The 23,237-nt window shown below is 36.1% G+C and overlaps 2 protein-coding genes across 4 annotated transcripts; one reads left to right on the plus strand and one right to left on the minus strand.

Moving 5' to 3' along the window:
- The first annotated feature begins 1,846 nt into the window (after positions 1–1,846).
- On the plus strand, positions 1,847–23,198 carry ChLD3 (Chitin and LDLR binding deacetylase 3). 3 transcript variants are annotated; one of them, XM_064436360.1, is made up of 11 exons: positions 1,847–2,003; positions 4,983–5,263; positions 14,929–15,001; positions 17,236–17,408; positions 17,609–17,745; positions 18,337–18,462; positions 18,845–19,053; positions 19,630–19,749; positions 20,617–20,774; positions 21,706–21,950; positions 22,379–23,198. In XM_064436360.1, the coding sequence occupies exons 2-11, from the start codon at positions 4,990–4,992 to the stop codon at positions 22,655–22,657; spliced, it is 1,794 nt and encodes a 597-aa protein (XP_064292430.1). In that variant the 5' UTR covers positions 1,847–2,003; positions 4,983–4,989; the 3' UTR covers positions 22,658–23,198. The 3 variants fall into 3 exon arrangements, with proteins under 3 accessions (XP_064292430.1, XP_053610853.1, XP_053610849.1); XM_053754874.1 differs by lacking the exons at positions 1,847–2,003; positions 4,983–5,263 and adding an exon at positions 14,663–14,815; XM_053754878.1 differs by lacking the exons at positions 14,929–15,001; positions 17,236–17,408; positions 17,609–17,745; ... (4 more) ...; positions 21,706–21,950; positions 22,379–23,198 and adding exons at positions 5,695–5,810; positions 6,611–6,730; positions 7,100–7,261; positions 7,931–8,130; positions 8,532–8,920 and having other exon boundaries at positions 1,849–2,003.
- On the minus strand, positions 9,187–12,177 carry LOC128675450 (uncharacterized protein). The gene is made up of 6 exons (XM_053754875.2): positions 11,729–12,177; positions 11,099–11,279; positions 10,699–10,905; positions 10,129–10,290; positions 9,507–9,744; positions 9,187–9,373 (listed from the first exon to the last, which is right to left on the minus strand). Exons 1-6 carry the CDS (start codon positions 11,981–11,983, stop codon positions 9,232–9,234), a joined length of 1,185 nt encoding a protein of 394 aa, XP_053610850.1. The 5' UTR covers positions 11,984–12,177; the 3' UTR covers positions 9,187–9,231.
- Positions 23,199–23,237: the final 39 nt, after the last annotated feature.

Here is a 23,237-nt window from a genome sequence, read left to right on the forward strand (position 1 = left end):
AAGGGTACTGTTTTTGTCGCGTATCTTGTATGTCGTCTTCTGTATTACCACATATTTCCGGAACCGCTGCCAGTATTTACATACGTAATTGAGGTATCGTTCTATTCACACAAATATAACGATACTACGCGGGTAGCTAAGATTAGATGCCCCCGTGACACGGTGACATTTAACAAAACGTGAACTTTTTTTTCGATTAGTACAATATCGGTATCACATTAAAGGACTTCACGCAAGGATTCTTATGTAGGCGCCTTTTTGTTATTTAAATTTATGCTTGTTTTGTAATTTTTTGACTTCGATTTCTTTGGATACAGACTCAGTTTCATCATCCGTGTCAGCTGACAAAATTAGTGCAGTATAAAAAAAATCTGCCTGTATATCCTATGTGTCTTCATTCGAAACTTTGCCACTGCCACAACATTATCCCATAGCATCAACATTATATATTTAGCAATACCATTTCATAGCCATTTAATCGACAGTCATGAGGCTTAATTTCATTGATCTTGCAGAAACAGCAGATTGTTCTTACGTGACGGCCACTAACATGCGCAGGCGCAGGCGACGAAGCCTACAAACAATTACTACGATATTTATATGCAGCACGTGTGCCTGTAATCGTCGTTATCGGAGGCCGCACGAGACACTTGGTTTAGATCTGCGGTGGTAAGTAACGCATCACAAATCAATAGATCAGTTGCCATCACATCGGATCTTGAGCTTGTATTCGTAAGAACACATAGGACTGCCACGCAATCATGTCAGTTGTCCCCTTATGGGACAACTCAAACTTCAAAATTCTCGGAGGCAAAAAGCGTTCCAAAAAAATTATTCACTTCGTAAGTTGCCTAAATTCGATTTTAAGCTCGAGAACATAAAGTAAATCGTCTATGAATATACTTTTAAAGCATAAAATCACAAACAAAAGTAAAATCATCGTCTAACCAGCTTAGAAAATGGCCAGTATTTTAATTAGCCAGGATAAACAAGCGCATACAACAATGAATATTAGAATGCTTATTTATAATAATGTTGTTAATTTCCATCACAATCGAAACGAAAAGCAAAGTATACTTACTTACACCTGAACACTAAGCGACATTTCACCCTCTATATACTTTTTCACCCAAGCCGTGGGTGGATAGTTACACTTCATCTAAAATGCTTCGCTTTACTATCGTATCGTACCATATCCACGAAATAGATGTGGATTGGTTTCTATAACGGGAACAATATGCCATACAGGTTGCTAAACATATTAAATATCAAATTACGTTGTATGTATGCAAACGTAGATAGGTCCTTAGCAATGGAGTAACATCCGCTTCCTACGAGGTAGATCCGATGGCTGCTATGTCGAGCAATCAGTTGATTTATGTGGCCGTAATCATAGTTAATATTCACCTTTTATTGTTTTAGCCTATTTCTTTCTTTTTTAATTTATATAAATGTAAGATAATGAACAACAAGATGCGCCAAGGGGGGACGGAAATATGGTATTCGCTCCCAGAAGATTTTCTAGTGTCTCCATTTCACCTCGGACTCATCACCAACGTGATATCACAATGGTCAATTAATTGGACTTTTTTTAATCTCCTTTCTCAGCTTTGCTTCAATTCATCCAGTGATAATTTGCGACTTTATGAACAATTCTAGTATACAGCATTCTAAAAGCAAATTCAAATTACAATTGGCCAAAACGTACATAATTTAAGAGTGTATATTTCAATAACCTTACCGACAAACTCTATGCGGAACTTTCAAATTAGTACCTAAAAATAGACATGAACCACCAGTAGACCTGATAAAATGAAATAAGAACAAAATACACTGGTTTCTAAGGCAAGGCCGGTAAGGAAAGAGGTAGATGTACCGTTAGCAGAGAAAGCTGGTAGTCCAGTGCTTGACTTGTGGCCCGCGGGTGCGCAGGTCCGACGAGCGTACACCATAAAGTTCCGTACAGTGTTTTCTTTACTTTTAAAACACGGATTCAAAGTTTGGTATGTATCTCTTTTGTATTTTATTAATAAGACAATTCTTACAAACCAGAAGAATATATTTTTGTTATTCTAATTTTCATTTTATTCTAATTGTTTTGCGTTGTATATGTATTAGTAATATTATATACAAAGTTCGGCATGTACATTTCCTTTTATGTATGGGTATGTACCTATCTTTTTATAATTAATATCAGGAAACTCCCTAGCACAGCGAACATTTTTAAATAATTATCATATCCTAATTTTCATTACATTGTTTTGCATTGTATGATATTACTAATATAGTATTTTTATACATATACATAACAATGATTGCTTGAGGTATTAATATTCCTTTCTGCAACATTATTCGGTAATTTATTTTTTAATTTTTAAGTAGGTACATTTCGACTGTAAAGCCAATGTTCTGTAAATATATTTATGCAATAATACTTATACTTACCTAATTATTGGTATAAAGTAATATTAAATTGATTTATTACTTTAATTACGTATCGTATTATTAACACTCGTAATATATAAATTGACTTTCTGGTATTCATTAGTATGCCACTTGGCACAGTCCACAATGCTATTGTCGATTAGCATACAACTGATCAGTTACAACTTAAACAAATATTTTATTGATGTATTTTTTAATTAATATAAATATAATAAATATAATTAGGACAAATCACAAAAATTGTAAGTAAGTTCGAGACTTATGTTATGGGATACTAACTCAACAATACTATATTTAATTTATAACAAATACATACATAGATAAACATACAAGACCCGAGCCAATCAGAAAAAGATCATTTTCCATCATGACCCGACCGGGGATCAAACCTGGGGCCTCTCGGTTCAGAGGCAAGCTTTACCACTACGCCACCGAGGTCGTCAAACGGTCGATTAGTAAGTTTACGTCATTGTTATATTCATAATTATATTTATATGTACTTATTATTTACTACTAATACATATAACAAATAAGTATATATACAGCTTCTCTCCATCTCTTTCACTTGCCACTGTGACGCCAAGAGAGCCTGGTGTCAGCATAAAAAATGAACCATAACTTACATTTTGAAGATTCTACTGTGATTTTACAACCGGCCGCCTGACGTCAACCTTCTATGGAAATGCTATTGTTGCCCATCGGCTGCCAAGGCTACGGTGTCCACCGGAGGATATGAAATGATCGTATTCCAAACCGGAACAATACGCCTTGAAATATCTAACAACACGCCTTGAAATATCTATTATACTTAATATAAATACTTTTACAAAACTTAATATACTCGTACTGCCATATTATTTATTGATGACCGGCGCAGTGGTAAAGTGCTTGCCTCTGAACCGAGAGGTCCCGGGTTCGGTCCCCGATCGGGTCATAATGAAAAATGATATTTTTCTGATTGGCCCGGGTCTTGGATGTTTATCTATATATGTATTTGTTATAAAATATAGTATCGTTGAGTTAGTGTCCCATAACACAAGTCTCGAACTTAGGTACTTTGGGGCCAGCTCGATCTGTGCAATTTATCCTAATATATTTTGATTTATTTATTTATTTTCTTACATATTCTATTTGCTATCACTCAGTGATAAGTAAACTACAAATTGTTGCAATTCATAAACAAATATTTTCACCAATTCGATTAGATTATCTTACCAGTAAAGCTGGCCTACATTTGCTGAGGTGAAGTACCTATCTAATGTGTAAATATTGTCCCAATCGCGAGTCGATGCGCAGCTTTCTTTCATCCGCTTTCTACAACTCGCGTGTTTATCAGAATAACGTGTTATTTTATTAGATACTAGAAAAAATAAACTTAATATTAGTCGTATAAAAGAATGGATTTAGATTTCAGTCAGTTGTTCCAGTAAAGCATGATTTATTTGCTCTTTATTAATAAGTATAGTTATTGATAGCATAAATTTACTATTTTCCGTTAACTTAATTTAATCAAAGTGAAGCGGTGGTGGCCCAAACTGTGATCGATACGTCCCAGATTCGAAACTACTCGTGCCATATTACTATAATATATATGTATATCAACGTAACATTTTAAAATCCCACCACTTGCGTCCGGAGATGGAAAAATATCGCGAGGAAACAATTATAATATTAGTTGGGAATACAATTCCATTTATAACATTAAAGAGGCTTTTACCTATCGGTGTCATCATCGTGTGAATTGAAATTAGCACAAATATGAGTATCTTGGCAGGATTTAATAGAATCTGAATAGAATCTGATTTGACTCGACTGTTTCGTATAAATGGAATTAGTAGGTACTCCGTTGTACGTAGTACCTACCTACTAATTCCTTGTTCGTATATTAATGAAATGAATAACAGAGTGCACATTTTCTTAGAAAGTTCTCCTTCATGGCCAACAAGCTGTGATTTGTCAACCAGCTTAAACTTAAGGGTGGACTTATGTATTAAAGTTATTACCTACCTAAGTCGATTATAGCTTAAAATCACTACTACATGGTGTTGAAAATCAACATAGAAATCTATGAAATATTTCAAAGTAATTTGATACTTGTTCCCAAGAGCATTAGGAAAATGAACGCAACAGTTATGAAACAGATACAGTGGTTTTACTAGGTTGCTCAGTGACCAGCCGTGACGGGCTGTGATTATGTTATTATTGTGATCTACTGCACAGGTGTGCAGTCAACTTGCTGCTATTGCATATTTAACTGTACCAATATGCTACAATATTAAACTAGGAAACGAAAAACTTACTGAACAACACTGTTTTGATACATTCCAAAAGTCAAAAGAGAAAATAACTTCGATTATGTCAAAGAATTTATACCCCTTATAAACTGGAGATTTTTCTCAATATCCAGCCGCTATATACATGCCGTGTCTGTCTAACCTTAAGGGATAAAGACGTGATTCAGTTACCTAAAATTCCGAGACAGTCATTCGTTTTTTCTTCAGTTTTCTTATATCAGTCTTTTTTGTTTTTATTTCCAGAGATATAATGATGTTGGAAGGCACAAGAATCAACCCACCTCCTCAAATGACGAGGGTGTTCGATATCGCGAAGGACACCGTCCTTTTCCTCGTCTTATCATGCTACTACATCTTGGAATCTCTATTTTGGACTCTAGTACCTAATGCTATAAGGCCTATGAAGAATTTGAAAGGGGACGTGGTGTTGGTGACGGGAGGCGCGGGGGGAGTGGGCAGGCACTTGGCCATCAAGTTGGCAAGGCTTGGAGCTAAGGTTGTCATTTGGGACATCAGCTTAGAAGGTAAGGGTGTCGTTTTTTCTTGCCTAGAATATTTTGGCAAATATTTATGATCTTAGGCGACAATTTTATAATTGTTACAAAGTAATTATTTCTTCAGTGTACGTAATAACACTACAATTATATAGTTAATTAGAATCAACTTTAGTTAACAACAAAATTAAGCAACCCTCATTTGGTAATTACTTCATTCTTATATCATAAGTAGAAGTATTCTTATACATTTATATATGTATATAATATAATAGACGCGGCTCACAGATCCCACAGTAGGTACTGGCAAACTATGTTGTGTGAAGAACTAGACAATTTTTATTAAAAAGCATTAAATATTTGTCCTCGTAGAAAATTCAACCCACTTATAATAGCGGTTGCTAAAAATACAAGTATTAGACATAGACAAGATCTAACGGTAAAGTAATTTAAATTACCAGGACTACAGAAGACTTGTGCAGATGTGACGCAGGAGGGGTACGAGATCGCCAGCTACGTGGTGGACCTCGCGGACAGGGCCGCCGTCTATACTGCTGCTGAGAGGGTTAAGAAAGAGGTACCTACTTTATTATCTACATTTCAGCAACTGATTTTATGATCTAAGCACATTTTTCACTAAGATGTACACTTCAAGATATAGCAACTTAAATGCAATTGAATATTTCTAATATTCAAAAATAAAGCAAAAGCCAAAAACGCAGCTAAAGCTATACCTAGCTAACTTAAGTAACATTTATTTAAGCATACTTACAAGGTCATTAATAATTAGAAAATGATTACAATGTCTAATCGTTTACAGTTTCTCAAATTCGTTGACCAGTTAAAGAAAAAGTCGATGTTTCTCTCATGTTGACTCTCAGATATCCTAAAAAATAAAATGAGCGCACTTATCGTAAAACTACTTTGTCGTCACTCATGTAATTACCGGATTTTAAAACACAAATTCAATTTGTTCTTATTTATTCTTCTTACTCCATTTATATGTCGATTTACTTGATGTGGTTGTGCCGACGGTGCTAGCATTTGCAATAACTTCCACTAATGTCTATTGCGTACGTTCCTGGTACACTGGACTATAAATGAATGAGTCACTACTGTTTTGAGTCTACCAAACTGTACAGAGATTAACGTTACCTTTCATATTCTACGTTAATAGATTATAGTTAAAAAACTTTGCAACATAAACACTAGATGGCGCTGTGTGTATTTTAAATGCGCTAATATCCCATTTTAATACGAAAAAAATCTGTTCCCCAGAAAATTTAAGCGAGCGAAGCCGCGGGTAAACAGCGAATAGATTAGTTTATAGATTACATAGGGCAATGTGATGAAGCCTGAAATGCATACATGTTTCAGGTTGGTAAAGTTGACGTCCTCATCAACAACGCTGGCACTGTCTTCGGCGACACCCTGTTGGAGCTCTCCGACAATGCAATCGAAACCACCTACAAAGTTAACATCCTTTCGCATTATTGGGTAAGGCTTTATGATCCTTTCGAAGTTTAATAACCCTTGACCAGCAATTATTTTATACTACTACCTACCACTTAATATGCAACAGGGAAATAAAATACCAATATACCTGTATATTGGTATTTTATTTTCTCATCAATTTTAAGTTATTAAGTAAGTAGGTAAGTACCTATTTGAAAAACAATTTACTCCAGTGTTAGCAATACAACACTCGATTTTAATGAATTAATGAGTAGGTACGGATTTATTTTTGAAATGTCAGTTTAATTACCATGATACAAGATATATTCTTTTATATACGAAATATTACTAGGTACTAGATTTTCCACACAGAAAACATGACTTCATAAGAAATGTTGAAACTGATTTCAGACGGTAAAATCCTTCCTTCCCGACATGATAAAGACGGGTAAAGGCCACATCGTGACTGTGGGGTCAGTCGCGGGCTTGCTGGGCACCTACCGTTGTACCGACTACAGCGGCACGAAGTTCGCCAGCGTCGGCTTCCACGAGAGCCTCTTCACCGAGTTGAGAGTGAGTATTTACCTTTATTTTTATCTATGGCATTGACATACACCCTTGTGCCTCAAAAGTAGCCCATGTAAAGATGTGTTCACCTTGGTGAACTAATGTGGACCAACGACAAGAAAAAGTGCCCGTGGTCCAGGCGTGGACCACTACCGACACCCGAAATAAGTGACTATAGTCCCGAAACCCACTTCACTGACTTGAGGGTAAAGGCGTGATCTATCTTTGGTATAAAAAAAAACAAAGAACGAAGACAGTAAAATTGTGCTATACAAATTGTAGACAAGTCAACAAGCACTTACAACACACTATTCAAGAAATTCCCACGGAATGAGAAACACAAATTGCTATCATTTGTAAACTTGACTTTGTTTTGGTAACTCGCTTCATTATGGGTCCCGATTCTCGTGCAATCGAAGAAAATTTACATTCGTTAAAAAATAAGCGATTTTGTTAAAAATACACCTTCATTTAATAAAGCAGGCTATTTTTTTGTCATCATGCCGGTCTGCTACAATGGAGGTCCCAGGTTCGAAATTCGTCGGTCAGGTCAAAATGAAAAATATAGTATCGTTGAGTTAGTATCCCAAAACCTCGGAACTTATTTTGGGGCTAACTCAATTGTGATTAGTCCCTAGACTAGGTATATATTTATTGATACTCTTCGATGTACAGGCGCACGGGCACAACACAATCCACGCGACGCTGGTATGCCCATCGTACATAAACACGGGCATGTTCCAAGGCGTGACCCCGCGACTGACGCCCATGCTGGAGCCCGAGTACGTGGCAGAGACCATGATCGACTCCATCAGGAAGAACGAAGTCAACTGCGTTATGCCCGGAGCTGTGCGGTATCTACTGCCGCTCAAATGGTAAGAATCCACACTTCCATGGTGCAAATATCGATGCAGATACACGTATCACGATTTTATGCCATTAGACAGAGCCAAGCTTTGCAAAACTCGGAAGATCGTTTAGCTGTATACTGTTGGAATTCAGATTAAATAACAGGTCTATCGCCTATAGGTAGATTCACTAATTTATAGCCCTTTTCCTTGATGGACTTTTACAATTTGTGCGACTTTCACAATTTCTAATTGGAAATGAATGTTTATCGACCGTCACCATGCCATGAAGACATACTTTTTATGGCGTACTAATAGAGACCGAAAACGTTAGTCGGCTTAGAAACTTGCTACAGAGTAGATTACGTACTACAAAAAAACATATGCCAGTTATTTTTAAAATAAAATTCCTCTGTCGTCTTTTTCAGCCTCCTACCTGCGAAAATGTGCTGGGACCTTATGTACAGAGTCATGAAGGGACCGCAATCTATGATGGACTTCACAGGAAAAGGCAAGCTCATGACTAAAGAGATACAATAGTTTTATAAGTCAATTAGAACTTAGTTGTTAAGTGCTATTTAGAACATTTTGTTATTTATTAGTTGAAGTGTAATATGTAAATATGTTGTACCTACATATTATTTTTTGTTCTTATATTCATTTCACTTTAGTTATTTTGACGTTTGTTGATAAAAATAAAAAGATTGTATTGTAACTAAGTATAGGTATTTTACATAAGACTGCCTTTATGTTTACGACGAATAAATCGTACAGTATTGTTTTGAGATTACGTTTGAATAAAATATGTATTTTGATATTTTAGGGCTTTCATTATTTGATATGAGAATAAAAATATATCACTACATAATATAAAACAAAGTCGCCTCCCGCTGTCTGTCTGTCCTTGTGTATGCTTAGATCTTTAAAACTACGCAATAGATTTTGATGAGGGTTATTTAAATAGATAAGAGGAAGGTTTATATGTACATAACATGCATAATTATTTCCCGACGACGCGAGTAAGAAAATAAGTCCGTATCCATTTTTTTTTGAACCAAGATACAGATTCTCAGAAGTCAACAGTGAATTAAATACATTTTATTGGCTTAAAAATAATATCACAAGAGATCAAAACAAATCATAGAAATAATCTAAACCCTGTCCCAGCTCCCATATGGCGATGCCCGTGCCGTACTCCCGAGCTAAGTCTAGCCTCTTTTGTATGGAGTAGAGGGTGGGGTAGAATATCTTCTTGGCGCCTTGAGAAGTCCTAAAAAAGATTGCATAATTTTTACATTCCTATGTATGAAGAGCAATCTTCACTTAAGCACTTTCTATAAATAAAACATTTTAAAAATCAGTAATAAACAAGTTGCATTAGGTATAATAAAGTTTTTCTTTACCTTATTTCAATATAGTTTTCAGCAGTATTATTATTAAAGGACAATGCCTGGTTACTCTTTGCATTCTTCAGCAGTTCAATATACTCTGTGCCTACAATAGGACCGCCTCCATTCGCCGTATAAGAGTTTCCATAGAAATTTAATCCAAGCAATATTTTCGACCTTCTCAAAGTGTTTTGATCATTTTCTATTAATTTATCGAGGCAAAGTCTCATCCAATATAATGGTGCATTGGGACCTGTTAAAAGAAATAATAATAAAACAATTTTATTGTCCACAATGACGCATGTTCATACTCAGTTTCATTAGGATTTTTAGGACTTCTTCTGAGTCATTTTAAAAATTGTATATTAAATTAATATCTAAATCATATTGTAATGATAGTAGGTAGTGATAATTAATTCCACTGCAAAACAAATGGCTTGTATTTGTAAAATAATAGCCCTTCGAACCAGGATATAATAAAGACAATTGAACAACAATAGGATCACAATCCGATTGGGCTGCGCAAGATCTGAGTAGATATTTATATAGAGATAGTATTCCAAGTTCATAGTGTACCTAAATTATTGATAAGGCTCTTACTAGCTAAATAAAACGTAACAAGAACAACATAACTTACCTGGTTTTTGTGGACTAGAAAAGTCATAAGTCATAACTGACACAGCATCAACATATGGATAAATGTCATCATATGCTTGGATATAGAACTCATCAGTGGGATAACCACGGAATGGTGGGTACACCAGAATCAGAAGGTAGTCATCCTCTGTCATTTCCATTCCTGTAAATAGAAAAATCTAATATAGTTTAGTTACAAATATAATAATGACAGGGTGCAACAAAAGGCCACACCTATTTGAGGCATCTTATACAATAACCAATACAAAATTACATCTTAAAAAACATATCTATTGCACCCAGGTTTATTAAAAAAGCAGATGTTCATGAAATTGCATTTGTTAATGATAAAGGATGAAATAAAGATTCAACAACAGCTCAGCTACAGTAAATGACTTAAAAAGCGCTTGAATCAGCTGGTGTTTCAATTCTGTATCCCGGAAACTATTCCTCAGCTTAAAAATAGCTGAAATCAAAGATATTAAACAAGAAAGACTTTACTGAGAAAAGCATCTTGCACACCTAGGCCAAAAAGAGAACATAACAAAAAGTTTGTAATGAAAAGACATACCAAATTGCTGGATAAACTTTACAGATTTTTCAGCATACTTTCCAATCTGCGATAGCATCTCCAACACCACTCCATCAAACTTCCATTGCTTACAGACTTTCTTGATCTCATCAATAAAAGCTTTTTGCTCAGAATGGCTTGTGGGCTCGAGGAAGAAAGCTTTCAAGTCTGATACTTGCCAGTTCTCAAAGATGATTCTTGGCAAAACTGTAAAGTGACAAATTAAAAGATGTGCAATTTATTTATTGTAATTGCTTTAATGTTAAAACATAGATACCTTCACAATTTAATAAAGCAATACATGTATTTAATGTATATTTTTATTCCAATTTTATGTTTCTAAAGTAAAGAAACCAATGCCTTTGCATTATTTTTTTCATTAAAAAAAGCTAGAACTTACTTTTTAAATTATTATTTGATCCTTTCTGCCTGACAGACTTCATCCATGCATGGTCTACATCATGCAGGCCTGTGATGATGTATATGTTGGGTGCCTGTCGCTTGATTTGCAGCCACACCGGGGAGACATAGTTAAACTTTAATGCCCAGGTTTTGGCTACCTCATATCCTTTGTTATTCCACTGGAATAAAAAGTAAAACATGAATAAAAATGCATAAATAATTATTTTCTACCACATGGAATCAATTGGCTATTTGACTGGGTAAAGTATAAAATATATATTGTTATTTACAATTGTATTTAATATTTTTTTCATGATATCATAAACTATCACTTTCATACTAGTTTAGACAAAATAGCCAATTGAAATTATCATTGTTCAACATTCACCTTTCAAATGTAGCTACCAAACTCAATAGTTACGAAATTAATGTAATTTATTAGTTTAAGTATTATATTTTAAAATAATGTAGTGTAAATAAAGGTGTACTAATATTAGTTGGAAATAATTAAAATAGCAGTTTTACACCAAGAAGAAATACTTATGTAGGTAGTAGATATTTACCACTACATATAGTAAAAAACTAATATAATAGTATGTACCTATCTTATAAAACAGTATATACTTACAGGGGTAACATAGCCAAGCACAGAACCCTTAAAATTACGAAAAGACACGTCTTGATGGTACGTCCCATGGTACTTTATAATATCTCTCGCCAAAGGATTTTCCGAAACAAGTTTCCGCTCCAGAACATTATTTTTTCGGGGTCCTTCCTGAGTTTTCACTGTTTTTTGAGCCTTTTTATCGGTGGGTGGAGATAATGTTGCGAAGCAAACGTTTAGTAAAAGTAATATTTGCAAAATCGTATTAATATATTTCATTTTCAGAAAAAAATAATAACCCAAATGCACTGCACTTTATTCATATGAACTAGATAATGAAACTAGAACAAATACTACCTCTACTTCTACTTTTCCGAATCTGTATAGGTATTTTATTTCAGGTTTTCAGTAAAAAACAACAGTCGCCGGCGTAAACGAAGTCCGTCCGTCAGTGAAAATGTACTCTGTGGTCTGCCATCTGATCAGTCATCCGTCACAATCAATGTCATTCATTGTTATATTATTGACAGTAAATACACGAAGCTCAGCGTAGATGGTACTGGTACACAAATATTGCCAAATGGAGGCAAAAGCGCCAATTTTAAATATTGTTGCAGATTTACGACGTAAATTTTGTATTCAAATTATCTAATATGACTGTTGTATTCAGGGACCGGACAAGCCGTTCGTTTGCTTAATCCTTTGAAAAGCTTTCCCATATTCTTGTGTAACCTGTTCAATGGCTAACACAATCCAATGACTATCCCATATGGTGAGGCTAACTTTCAAAGGATTTCCCATATGATATGGCTAACTCTTTGGAAGGGGTAACCCGTTCGTTATAACGCTTATCCTGTTTGGCTTTGCCCTTAAATGCCTGCGGAGGGAGAGGGATGTAGTTTTCATCACACCCCACTCCTGTGCAAATTTGCGTAGCTCCGTGTGTGAAGAGGACGGGTAAACCGTAGGGTTCCCACGGCACCTCGGCCAATGGCAACGGAGAAGTAAGTGTTTTTTCTTAGTCGCTTGCACATTTTTGACGATTTTAGAGATTTATATAAAACCCACAATATATATGTATCTATAACCGCCATCACATCCTTTTTTAGGCTTCAAATATCACCAGCCTTCCGAGAAGCGCTCCACTTGAAAGGCCATTACACCCAAAAAGGAAGCGTGCCTGGAATCCGTAAGTTTATTCTATTTATTAAAAGGCTATTTAAAAATTACCGTTGTCAATCACTTGTCATATTTATTCTTATTTGTAGAGAGAATCCTTTTGTAGCGCCTGGTGTACATGTGGAGGTAGAGGTGGTTACTGTTCCTCAAGAAGAGGTAACGTGTGAGCAGTTACCATCACTGACATCGTCATCATGTTTTCCGCCTTCACCAGCATTGTAAGTAAATTACTCAGGAAATTTAACTTGTGGAACAGACAGAACAAAATATTGATTTATCTTTTATTTCAGATTTGTAGAATGTGGTGAAAGCGCTGCTACGACACCAACAAGGTCACTACCACAACGCTATACTGCACCAGGTACTCACCCACGACCACGATCGCAGAGACCTCTGCGATCGTGATATTGAGTGCTCCTGAATTATGGTACGTATACGTATGCTGTTTTGACACGGGGTATTTTTGGCATTGTTCTGATTAATTTTGACGAATTACTGCAAGCGCGTTTCGATCGGGTTCGATGCCCGGTCAAGTCAAGCGGGACTCAATCAATCTATGTGATTTGTCCTTAAATATTTATGCATATATCCATCTTTTTTAACCAGGAAGTGAATCTGATAGATCCGACTCCCAAGATGAAGATGTTGTACCTATTCTTCTATCTAGGGTCCACCAGGCCGCTATGGATACTCCTGTGGATGAAGTGGACGTTCCCATGGTACATCCTATAGGAGACGCAGCACCTTAACTAACTGGCTTCTGCTGGTGAAAGTGTGTTTGGGCCGACATCCTTCTTCGACTTTCAGTGGAGTCTGTTTCCTGACCCACTGATTCCAACGAAAGAGAGGAGGGAGCCGTTCACGGCTACTGGCGTCGATCCGGCTGAGCCGTGTACGGATCCGTACACAATTTTTACAAGAATTTGGGATGCTGCTATTATTGTCTTTTTGTCTGTTTAAGACTAACTCACCTATTGATCAACACTATTTTAACTGTCACCGTACGCTCCGGTAACTTCACCCCTTCAAACGGTTTTCATATTTTGCCAGAGCCCCAAAAAATTGTTATTTACAAAAATAAAAATTGGGCGGTAAACTTTTTACAATGTTTGTATTAAAAATATACATAGATTTTGAAAGTAGGTAGATACCTAACAACAGGAAATGAATGAAAGCTAGGAAATCAAACCTAGGAGGTAATTATATATACCCCACCACCCATATGGATTTACCATGGAATTAGTAGGTATGTACTCGGAGTACCTACCTACTAATTCCACGGGATTTAATAGGTACCTATTTCAATGCTTATTTTAACATATCAGTACATTTATGAATAAACTGGTGTTATAAAGAAATAAAAAATAAATAATTAGGTTTACTTAATGTATACCTAGGTTCAATTTTTATATATTTAACTAGCTGCCTCCCGGTGCATCGCTCCAGTGGGAATTTCGGGATAAAATTAAGTACGTCATGTGTTATTCCACTCGTCTACTCGAGTACCAAATTTCATAACAATCCGTCCAGTAGATTTTGCGTGACCAAACACACACACAAATATTTTGCATTTATAATATTAGTAGGATAGGGACTGATGACTGACATCAACCATAGACAGCCGCCCATCACCAGTCGTCAGTCAACTCAACTTCCCAGGCGCTCTTATCTAACTTCTTAAAGACAAACATAGTAGATACGTAACATAGGAAATTACCTGCTAGCCATGCTGTACCACGACCGCAACTTTGCTTTCTTTAGCCCCAGATTCGCAAGTCGCAACGGTCAGTTAACAGCAAAAGAAAGTACGGTGATGGACGAGACGAATTGAGCCGTTGTTGGTTCAGTGTTCCTTCGGAAACCGCGAACGCGCCATGGCACGGCAGATAGCGAGGTTGCTTGCTCTTTCAATCGTTTTTGTCGTAATTTTAGGTAAACAGTGTAATAAAATTTAAATAGCCTTAAAACACCTAGATAATGTAATACCTAATCATTAACTTCGGCATAATAAATGTGTACCTAAGTTAAAACTTTGTGATTTACAGGAGTACGGAGTAAACATGTAACAAGGAGGAGTCTGGATAATATAAAGTGTCATGTGAATAGCCGATTTTACAGGTTTGGAAATATATATAACTACGGAGTGTTTTTTAAACATAACTTTATTACACACACGATATGCTCATTGTGAAAATTTTACTGCTGTTTATAAACACACCTGTGTATAACTACTTTCGCATTAAGTAGGTATATTTTTTGGTTAAATTAATTATCGTAATTTTTATTTATAAATTAGTTTGGACATATTTGTACTTATTTGCATGAAAATATTCGAAATTAAATTTATTCGAAAATTTTAACAACAAAAACATTTTTGTCACATCTATTTATTACCGTCAGAGTCATCTTAGGCATTCAACGTAATACGTGCAGTAAATCTTTGAAGAGTTCCCTCGTTGGGTGTAGATGCGGTTTGAGTGCACCATCAAGTCATGTTTACAATACCATATATTAAAACATTGAGCAGATTGATCTGATTAAATGGAGCCGGAAACTATAGATTCCATGGCCATGGGAACTATAGATTCAAAAAGAACCAAACGCATGGAGTTTGGATTTGGGCTTCGGCTTCGTTTTGTCCTAAAAAAGTTATACCGCCAAAAACTTTATTATTATCATCATTACATAGTATAAAACAAATCGCTTTCCGCTGTCTTTCTGTCCTTATGTATGCTTAGGTCTTTAAAACTGCTAAGATCTAGGGAGAGGAGAGAAAATTGGGAACTAGCAGAAAATTTTATCGTATCAGTCAAAAACACACAACTTGTCTAACTCGACTCGAATTCTAGTCCTAGCTTATATTTTATAATAAAAAATAGTCTGTCTTTTGCCGAAAAAATTCCATTGTGTGAAGGGTGTTATCGATATTGTTCTTAGCCAAATTTCAATGTCTGGGAGTTTTAACTTTGCTAGGTACCTGACCCCTCACCGAAGTAACTTACTACCACAGGGGGTCAGGTCTATCTGCACTTGACTGTACATTTTTCATAGTCTACGATTACGAATGTTCTAACAACAGAGAATTTATACCTAATATGTACCTAAATGTAAATTAACGTGAGAACTCTCCATAGTCCACGAGTAGCGAAATTTTTGAAAAGCTCCAGTCAAGCGCAACTAACAGCCGGCCAATTTGTAACTACAGCCTGCCACAATGAAAAAAATAGAGTATAAAGTATACGATTTACTAAGTAGGTACATATATCTTTTCGGAAAAATTACGCATCAAAGGTAGTTAAGTAGGTATTGTCGTCAAATATTTATTAGTGATAAAACATCGTTACTCGTGTCATATAATAAAGAATTTTGGAATTTGACTCCAACTGTTACAAAAAAAAACCGTTTAATAAATCGGCTGACAAATCACCGCCTAACTAACCCATTTGTCAAAGATCGACAAACAACTCTAGTAACACGAAGAACATTATCTGTCTTCCGCGCACGCGCAGAATGCACGCGAAGAAGCGCAGTGACGTGACGCGGCAATGGAGTGGAGCCAATAGGACTCGTTTTCCGCTAATGCGAGGACGTCGACCTCACACGACTTTCGCCTCAACCTTGACTCAACCCCACTGATACTTCACACAATTTCCTATAGTGTCCGAGATTCACTTTCGCTGGTGCACTGTCAACCATACGCAATAATAAAGCCAAAAGCACAAAGGTAACATGAGATATGTACCAATTGAAACAAATTCAATACTTAACTGTAAGTTTTGGGTTTGGTTGAGTGCGTTGTACCTATCTATAGGTAATTAGATCGAGTTAAGTAGGTACCCATGCGAAATACTGTGCCTATCTTATAATTACCTAAGTCCTGGCTAAATATGTCACAGCCACACCAACATAGTTGAATGGATCACTGAATAAAATATTTTCGAAGCTGCTTGAATTGCTGATCTTTTTCAACTTCCGACTGTGGTGGAGTGCACTTCCGAACTCAATCTCAAAAATCTAAACATTTTACTTGTGTAGTCAGATCCGATGTCTCGATATCGACAATTATTGAAGTCTAGTATATCGAATATCACAATATAAAGATTTCTTTATGCAGATAAAAGTCGCAAACTAACAACTCTCATTGAGTTGGTGAATTTCACGATCTTGTAAAGAAAGAAAACCAGTTCGGTAGGTAGATATAAGTAGTTCCTGTCTCCGCTTTCTACGTTTTTAATTTCAAACAGCAAAAATAACATCACGAGGAGTTCAAACCTCGAATTGCCAACCTCACAGCCAAAAATTTCTGCAATAGGATTTTTTTTTCTGTTTGTCATCTTCTATTATGTTTTCAGAAACCCAGACCGTACAGAGGAGTCAACGTGGAACAGTGACGAATGCGCCAAGTACTATCTGTGCCTCGACGGAGATGTGTTCGAATTCCATTGCTCGCAAGACTTGCTGTTCGATGTCAATAGGCAGCTGTGCGACAAGCGTCAGAATGTGCACAACTGTGACCTCACTACAGGTAGACTATCGATTATCTTACATAAGCAGGTTGTAGAACGTACGTAATTATTTCTTTTATCGGAATCAGGAAACTGATTCAGTTCAGTAGATTTTGCATGTAAAATAATCCGATATGCGTGTAAGCATCCGTTATAACATAACAAACTTGAAACGTCATAAAAGGCTGGTGATATGCAATATGACTGAGTTTAATTCCAGAGGCATTGGTCTCCAAACCGCTTTTGGACATGGCGAAGTGCGCCAACGACACTCATTTGGGCTGCGCAGACGGCAACTGTCTGCCCGCGGAGTATTTCTGTGATGGCTCCCTCGACTGTGATGACTCTTCCGACGAGGTTTGATGATATTATATTTCAGCAAATGTTAACAGATAATTATATCAGAATAAATAGTTGTAATAGAGGATAGATCGCTTCGGACCATTCCAACTGTTCCAAAATTAAAGAAGGTCAATGATGGTACAGTTTCAAAAATGAAAACTTTCAAATGTTTTAAATTGGCGTATATCATCTAAACTTCACACTAAGTTATATTGCAGTCATCTAAAGACCACATTACATAAACACGTACCTATTCATCCGTGCCACAAGCAAACACTAAAGTCATGGTTTTCTCTAGCAAAATGGACGCGTAAAGCTCATACAAGTTATTAAGTAACGTAAGCTCGTTTCTTTGTATAATTAGAGCCGTATAAACCCATTAACTTTCACCACGGTTTAATGGAGACATTTATTTCTGTATTTCTAATGCAAAACCAAATGATTTTCAATATTGTCATAATAATTAAATCAGAAACTTTCGCAAACATTTGTAAGAGATGAGAAATAAAGTTATAATAACTTTTATAAAAGTTTCACTTTCTTTTATTCTATGAACAGTAACAATAGTTATGGGAAATTACGGAAAGTTTAATTGATTATAATCAGGGCTGGTGTGACGTGCATTACGACCCAAATGCCGCAGAGCGGTGTGACCCGAAGATGTGTCAGTTGCCAGACTGCTTCTGCTCCAAGAATGGTACTGAGACGCCTGGAAACCTAGTACCCAGTCAGGTATTTCATGTTTCACTTTCACAATCTAGTTACGAGATGTTCTTGGGGTTCAGAAAGGCAATATTATAATTTGATCTCCGGATTCGAGTCATGCCTCGAAAACTAATATAAATTATTATTTATTTTAGATTCCCTACTAATTAGTAGATACCTACCATATATTTAATTAATCTATCCCATATAAAAAAACAAATGCAATTTCAATATTCCGGCAACATTAGCAAGTCATAGTCCGGCAAGACAAAGAACGGGAAAAATAAGGGGAAACGAGCACGATTCTAAAACTAGTAGACGTACTTGTAGACAAATATTCTAGAAACTCTCTAGTTTCTATCTTATCTACAAAACTCGCAAAGAAATCAAAAGGTCTAAATCTCCTCAGACTCCCCAAATGATCACCCTCACAATCGACGGGCCCGTGAACCACGAGAACTGGGACGCGTACACAAACCATATCTTCACCACAGACAAGAGGAACCCTAACGGATGTCCAATAAAGGCGACCTTCTTCGTTTCACACCTCTACACTAACTACAGGCACGTCCAGAAACTTTGGAACGATGGCCACGAGATAGCTGTTAATTCTATTACGTAAGTAAATACCTTATATCTACATAATGCCTGATGCCACGTGGAAAGAAATGTTGATAAATAAATAAATAAATAAATAAATAAATAAATAGGGACAAATGACACAGATTGAGTTAGCCCCAAAGTAAGTTCGAAACTTGTGTTATGGGATACTAACTCAACGATACTATATTCTATAACATATACATATATAGATAAACATCCAAGACCCAGGTCAATCTGAAAAAGATCATTTTTCATGTTGACCTGACCGGGATTCGAACCCGGGACCTCCACTGTAGCAGTCGGGCATGATGACCATTAAGCCACGGAGGTCGTCATGTATGTTGCAATAATATCACGTAGTGGTCACCACGCCCGTCCGCTATCTGGAGGTCCTGTGTGTCCGGAGGTTCGATTGCCAGCGTGGAGAAATATTTCTAAGTACTTGTGATAACAGATGTTTGCATGCGGTTCAGAGTGTGTTGTATCTGTTTCTATGTTTGTGTCCATCGGGCCGGATACAAGTTTAATGATTACTGTTGTCCATTTATTAATGTAAAGTAAATACAAGCGATATTTGTTTTTATATTGCAGCCTACGCGGTCCCGAAGAATGGTGGTCGAAAAATGCAACAGTCGAAGATTGGTTTGATGAGATGGTCGGTCAGGCTAACGTCATCAATCGGTTTGGAAGAGTACGCATGGAAGACTTCAGGTACGAAAATTAAAAGGTGAAAATTTGAAGGACCACAAATTATACTTTTGGTCCTTCGAACACTAAAAGAGAAAATATTGATAAGCGGCATTGGATTGGACCCATAAGCGTGTTAAAAGTTCTAAATGCACAAGATAGTTTGTGTTACTAGTTTCGCTTATTGGAAGTTGAATTTGAACATTTGATGAGTATGTTCCTGTTTAGAAGTAACCTATTTACCGAGTTTATTATATAATGCGGGTAATTACGTAGTAGTAGAAGTAGCAACTGCATACCATTTCATTTTGAGCATAACACAAATACATATTCACAATATTTGATTTTTTTCGCTCGTTTCTTTCGTCGGTTACGTTCATTGTAGTAAAAACTACTGGTATTTTAATGCACGATGCCTGACTGATCATGACTGATTGGATTTATTGGTATGCTGAACTTCACTCACTAGTGAATCTAGTATATCACTATATAAGATATTTCTATATCTATTGTAAACTGTAAGGAAACCAAATTAATGTTATAATATATACAGTTTGTAACATGGAAATAAAGAAAGCCGGAAAAGAATTTAGGATAGGAAAAGACGATCAAAGATGATACAAGGGTTTTTTTGCAAATAAAGTTGAATTGATGTATGATATGCAAGAAGAGACGACCAAAGATGATTATAGCGAAATTTCGTGATTTCACTCAAGATCAATTAGACTAGACCAATAATCTGCAATAAGAGAATGAACAAAAACTAAATTTCTCCCTATTTGGAGAAAAAAAATTCGTCTCGCATAAAAATATTTTTTGTTTAATTAATGCCAAACCGGAATTCCCATGCATTGTTTTGGCAATTTTCGAAAGTGAAATCTACCTTTACAGGGGCATGCGAGTCCCGTACTTGTCAGTGGGTTGGAACCGACAGTTCCTGATGATGCAGGAGTTCGGGTTCGTGTACGACGCGAGCGTGGTGGCGCCCTACGCCAGCCCGCCCTACTGGCCCTACACGCTCGACTATAAGATGCCTCACAGGTGCACTGGTAAGGTCTAAAGATATCGTTATATCAGTACAGCTAGGTCATACAGAAATCTGGAATTGATTTTTTACTTGGAAGAAAACGTTACAGCGATAAGGCCGCGCATTTTCTCGTTCACCACTGTCCACATGTTTATTTTTTTAGTTATAAATAACACATTTTTGCATGCATACCTGTTTTACGTAGGTGTAATGATAAATAATTTTGTATTGTACTTATTGAAACCCACTTTGATACTATATTTCTTACTGTATTTGTATATACAAATACAGTAAGAAATATACTGTATTTGTATATACAAATAAAATAAGTATAATACTATTAGTTTCAGTTATATACTATTTCAATAAGTACAATACAAAATTATTTATCATGAAACTAACTTTCATAAAATTAACGTGCTACTCAATGTTCGTAATATTTCGTCTACGTAGTTATATAACTACGTAGACGAAATATTACGAACAAACGCTTTGTTCGTAATTTTCGTCTATGTCTGTAAAGTATGTATTGGTTCCAATGTTTTTGTCAGGACGTCTTCAATGCATTAATCATGTGAAATAAATAGAACGTGTGAAAGGCTGTTAAGTAACAATTACGAGGCTATGGAACTAATGCTTCTAGCGCGTTCTGCAAGATGCTCCGTTTGCGAGGAATGCGGAAACCGCACGGCATTTACGGAGATAGATTCAATCAAGATTTTATCTTCATTTTTACTGTCACAGCTATTGTTATGATAATTGTTTAACAGGAAGAGTTTACGTTACTTTCTTTTAATTTCGCTGGTTCCGTAAGTCAAAAGGACTCTTATAGGATCACTTTAGAATAGGATACTCTATGTATATTACAGTGCTTTTAACCCGTGGCTCATGGTCCCCTGAGGGGTCGTGAAAACTCGAGAGAACTACTTAAGTTAAAAATTGACTTTGACTAGGAAACAACCAATACTGCCCGACACGAAGCTACGCGGGGCTGTGGGAGATGGTGATCAACCCACTAATGCACAACAACCATGTCTGCGCTACACTGGAGTACTGCCCCACCAACTTCACTAGAGACGACGTGTATAACGTGCTACTCAATAACTTCAAGCGACACTATCTGAAGAACAGGGCGCCGTTCGGAATACATCTCAACGCGGAGTGGCTGAAGAATAGTGATTATTTACAAGCTATTAAGGTTTGTTATAACAATTCAGTAACATTATCATTAACAACATACCTAGTCATATTGAAGTGGCTCAGTTTTATGATCACTAATAGCTGTGACCTAATCACAGCTACCGGTGATACGATTTTGTGCTCACTTTAAGGCCTAGTGTGCTTTCCCGCATTTATTTACCTTTTCCTATCCGTCCTCTCCGGGACTATAACGCCGTGAAACCAGAGATCAGTGTATAAAATAAACCTTAAAAGTTTGAAGATTCGCCTGTTATTTTGTAACTAGCCGCTTACCTGATGTCATTCCACCTGAAAATGCTGATTTACCTATTAGCTGCTCCATGTAGTTGAAAATACAAGAAAGGGTAATGATGCAAATAACAAAGTTTATTGACAGACAAAAATGCCAATTACAGATCATCTAATAAACTCTATTTAACTTTTCAGAGATTCATTAACGAACTTCTGAAACTGCCAGACGTATATTTCAACACCTATAGAGAAGTCATCGACTGGATTCGGCGGCCGACGCCCGTACTCCAACTGAAGAAGTTCGAGCCCTGGCAATGCAAGAACCGACGCTTTGAAGAACACGAAATAGCGTGTGCCAAACCTAACACTTGCAAACTACCCTCTAAAGTACTACAACATGACAAATACATGATCACATGTTCGTCTTGTCCTAAGAGCTACCCTTGGTTACGAAATGAGTTTGGTTTTGAATAACCATAGACAATAAGTATAAGTGAACATTTCAGTTACCAAGATTAGATAAGGTTAATTTTATGAACAATGTCATTGTAATGTATGTTTTATAAATGATGGCAAAAAATATTGTTTGATGAAATAAATAAAATCAGATCAATCAGGAACAGAGTAGGTAGAATGGAAAATGTCCATCAACAAGAAGATTCTTAAGTTGTTAAATATATTCTCAAGTTCTTAAATTCATTGAATGAATAAAATGAGAAATAATATAGTGAAAGTTAAATATAACTTATTATTTTTTAGAGACTCAACTACATTACAATTAACTACATTACCAGTAGGTTTATTTATTTATACTTCCAACAGTATTGGTATGCTGTTTATGGTAAAGTGTGCAATAATTTATTAAATTATAAATTACTTTAAAATAAAGTTAATGTGTATAATTATTTGCATGATTACAGCATTTTGTTTCAAAACATTTGGGTTTATTAGAATGATTGGAACTAAGTGGCTAATGTGGCTTAGATAGTAATGATTTTAAGGAAATAAAAATTAATATTACTCCTATTTGTCACTTCAATTGCAAATTGTTTGT

The sequence above is a fragment of the Plodia interpunctella genome, chromosome 14 (genome assembly GCF_027563975.2).
Source record: "Plodia interpunctella isolate USDA-ARS_2022_Savannah chromosome 14, ilPloInte3.2, whole genome shotgun sequence".
In the NCBI taxonomy this organism is placed as follows: domain Eukaryota; kingdom Metazoa; phylum Arthropoda; class Insecta; order Lepidoptera; family Pyralidae; genus Plodia; species Plodia interpunctella.

Excerpts from the sequence above, each read along its gene's own strand:
- ChLD3 (XM_064436360.1), top strand. The coding sequence starts at position 4,990 with ATGATGTTGGAAGGCACAAGAATCAACCCACCTCCTCAAATGACGAGG. Across the intron at positions 18,463-18,844 it reads GAAACCTAGTACCCAGTCAG|ACTCCCCAAATGATCACCCT; the intron begins GTATTTCATGTT and ends AAATCTCCTCAG. Across the intron at positions 19,750-20,616 it reads GTACGCATGGAAGACTTCAG|GGGCATGCGAGTCCCGTACT; the intron begins GTACGAAAATTA and ends CTACCTTTACAG.
- LOC128675450 (XM_053754875.2), bottom strand. The coding sequence starts at position 11,983 with ATGAAATATATTAATACGATTTTGCAAATATTACTTTTACTAAACGTT. Across the intron at positions 11,280-11,728 it reads TGCTTGGCTATGTTACCCCT|TGGAATAACAAAGGATATGA; the intron begins GTAAGTATATAC and ends TTTTTATTCCAG. Across the intron at positions 9,374-9,506 it reads GAAAACTATATTGAAATAAG|GACTTCTCAAGGCGCCAAGA; the intron begins GTAAAGAAAAAC and ends AATCTTTTTTAG.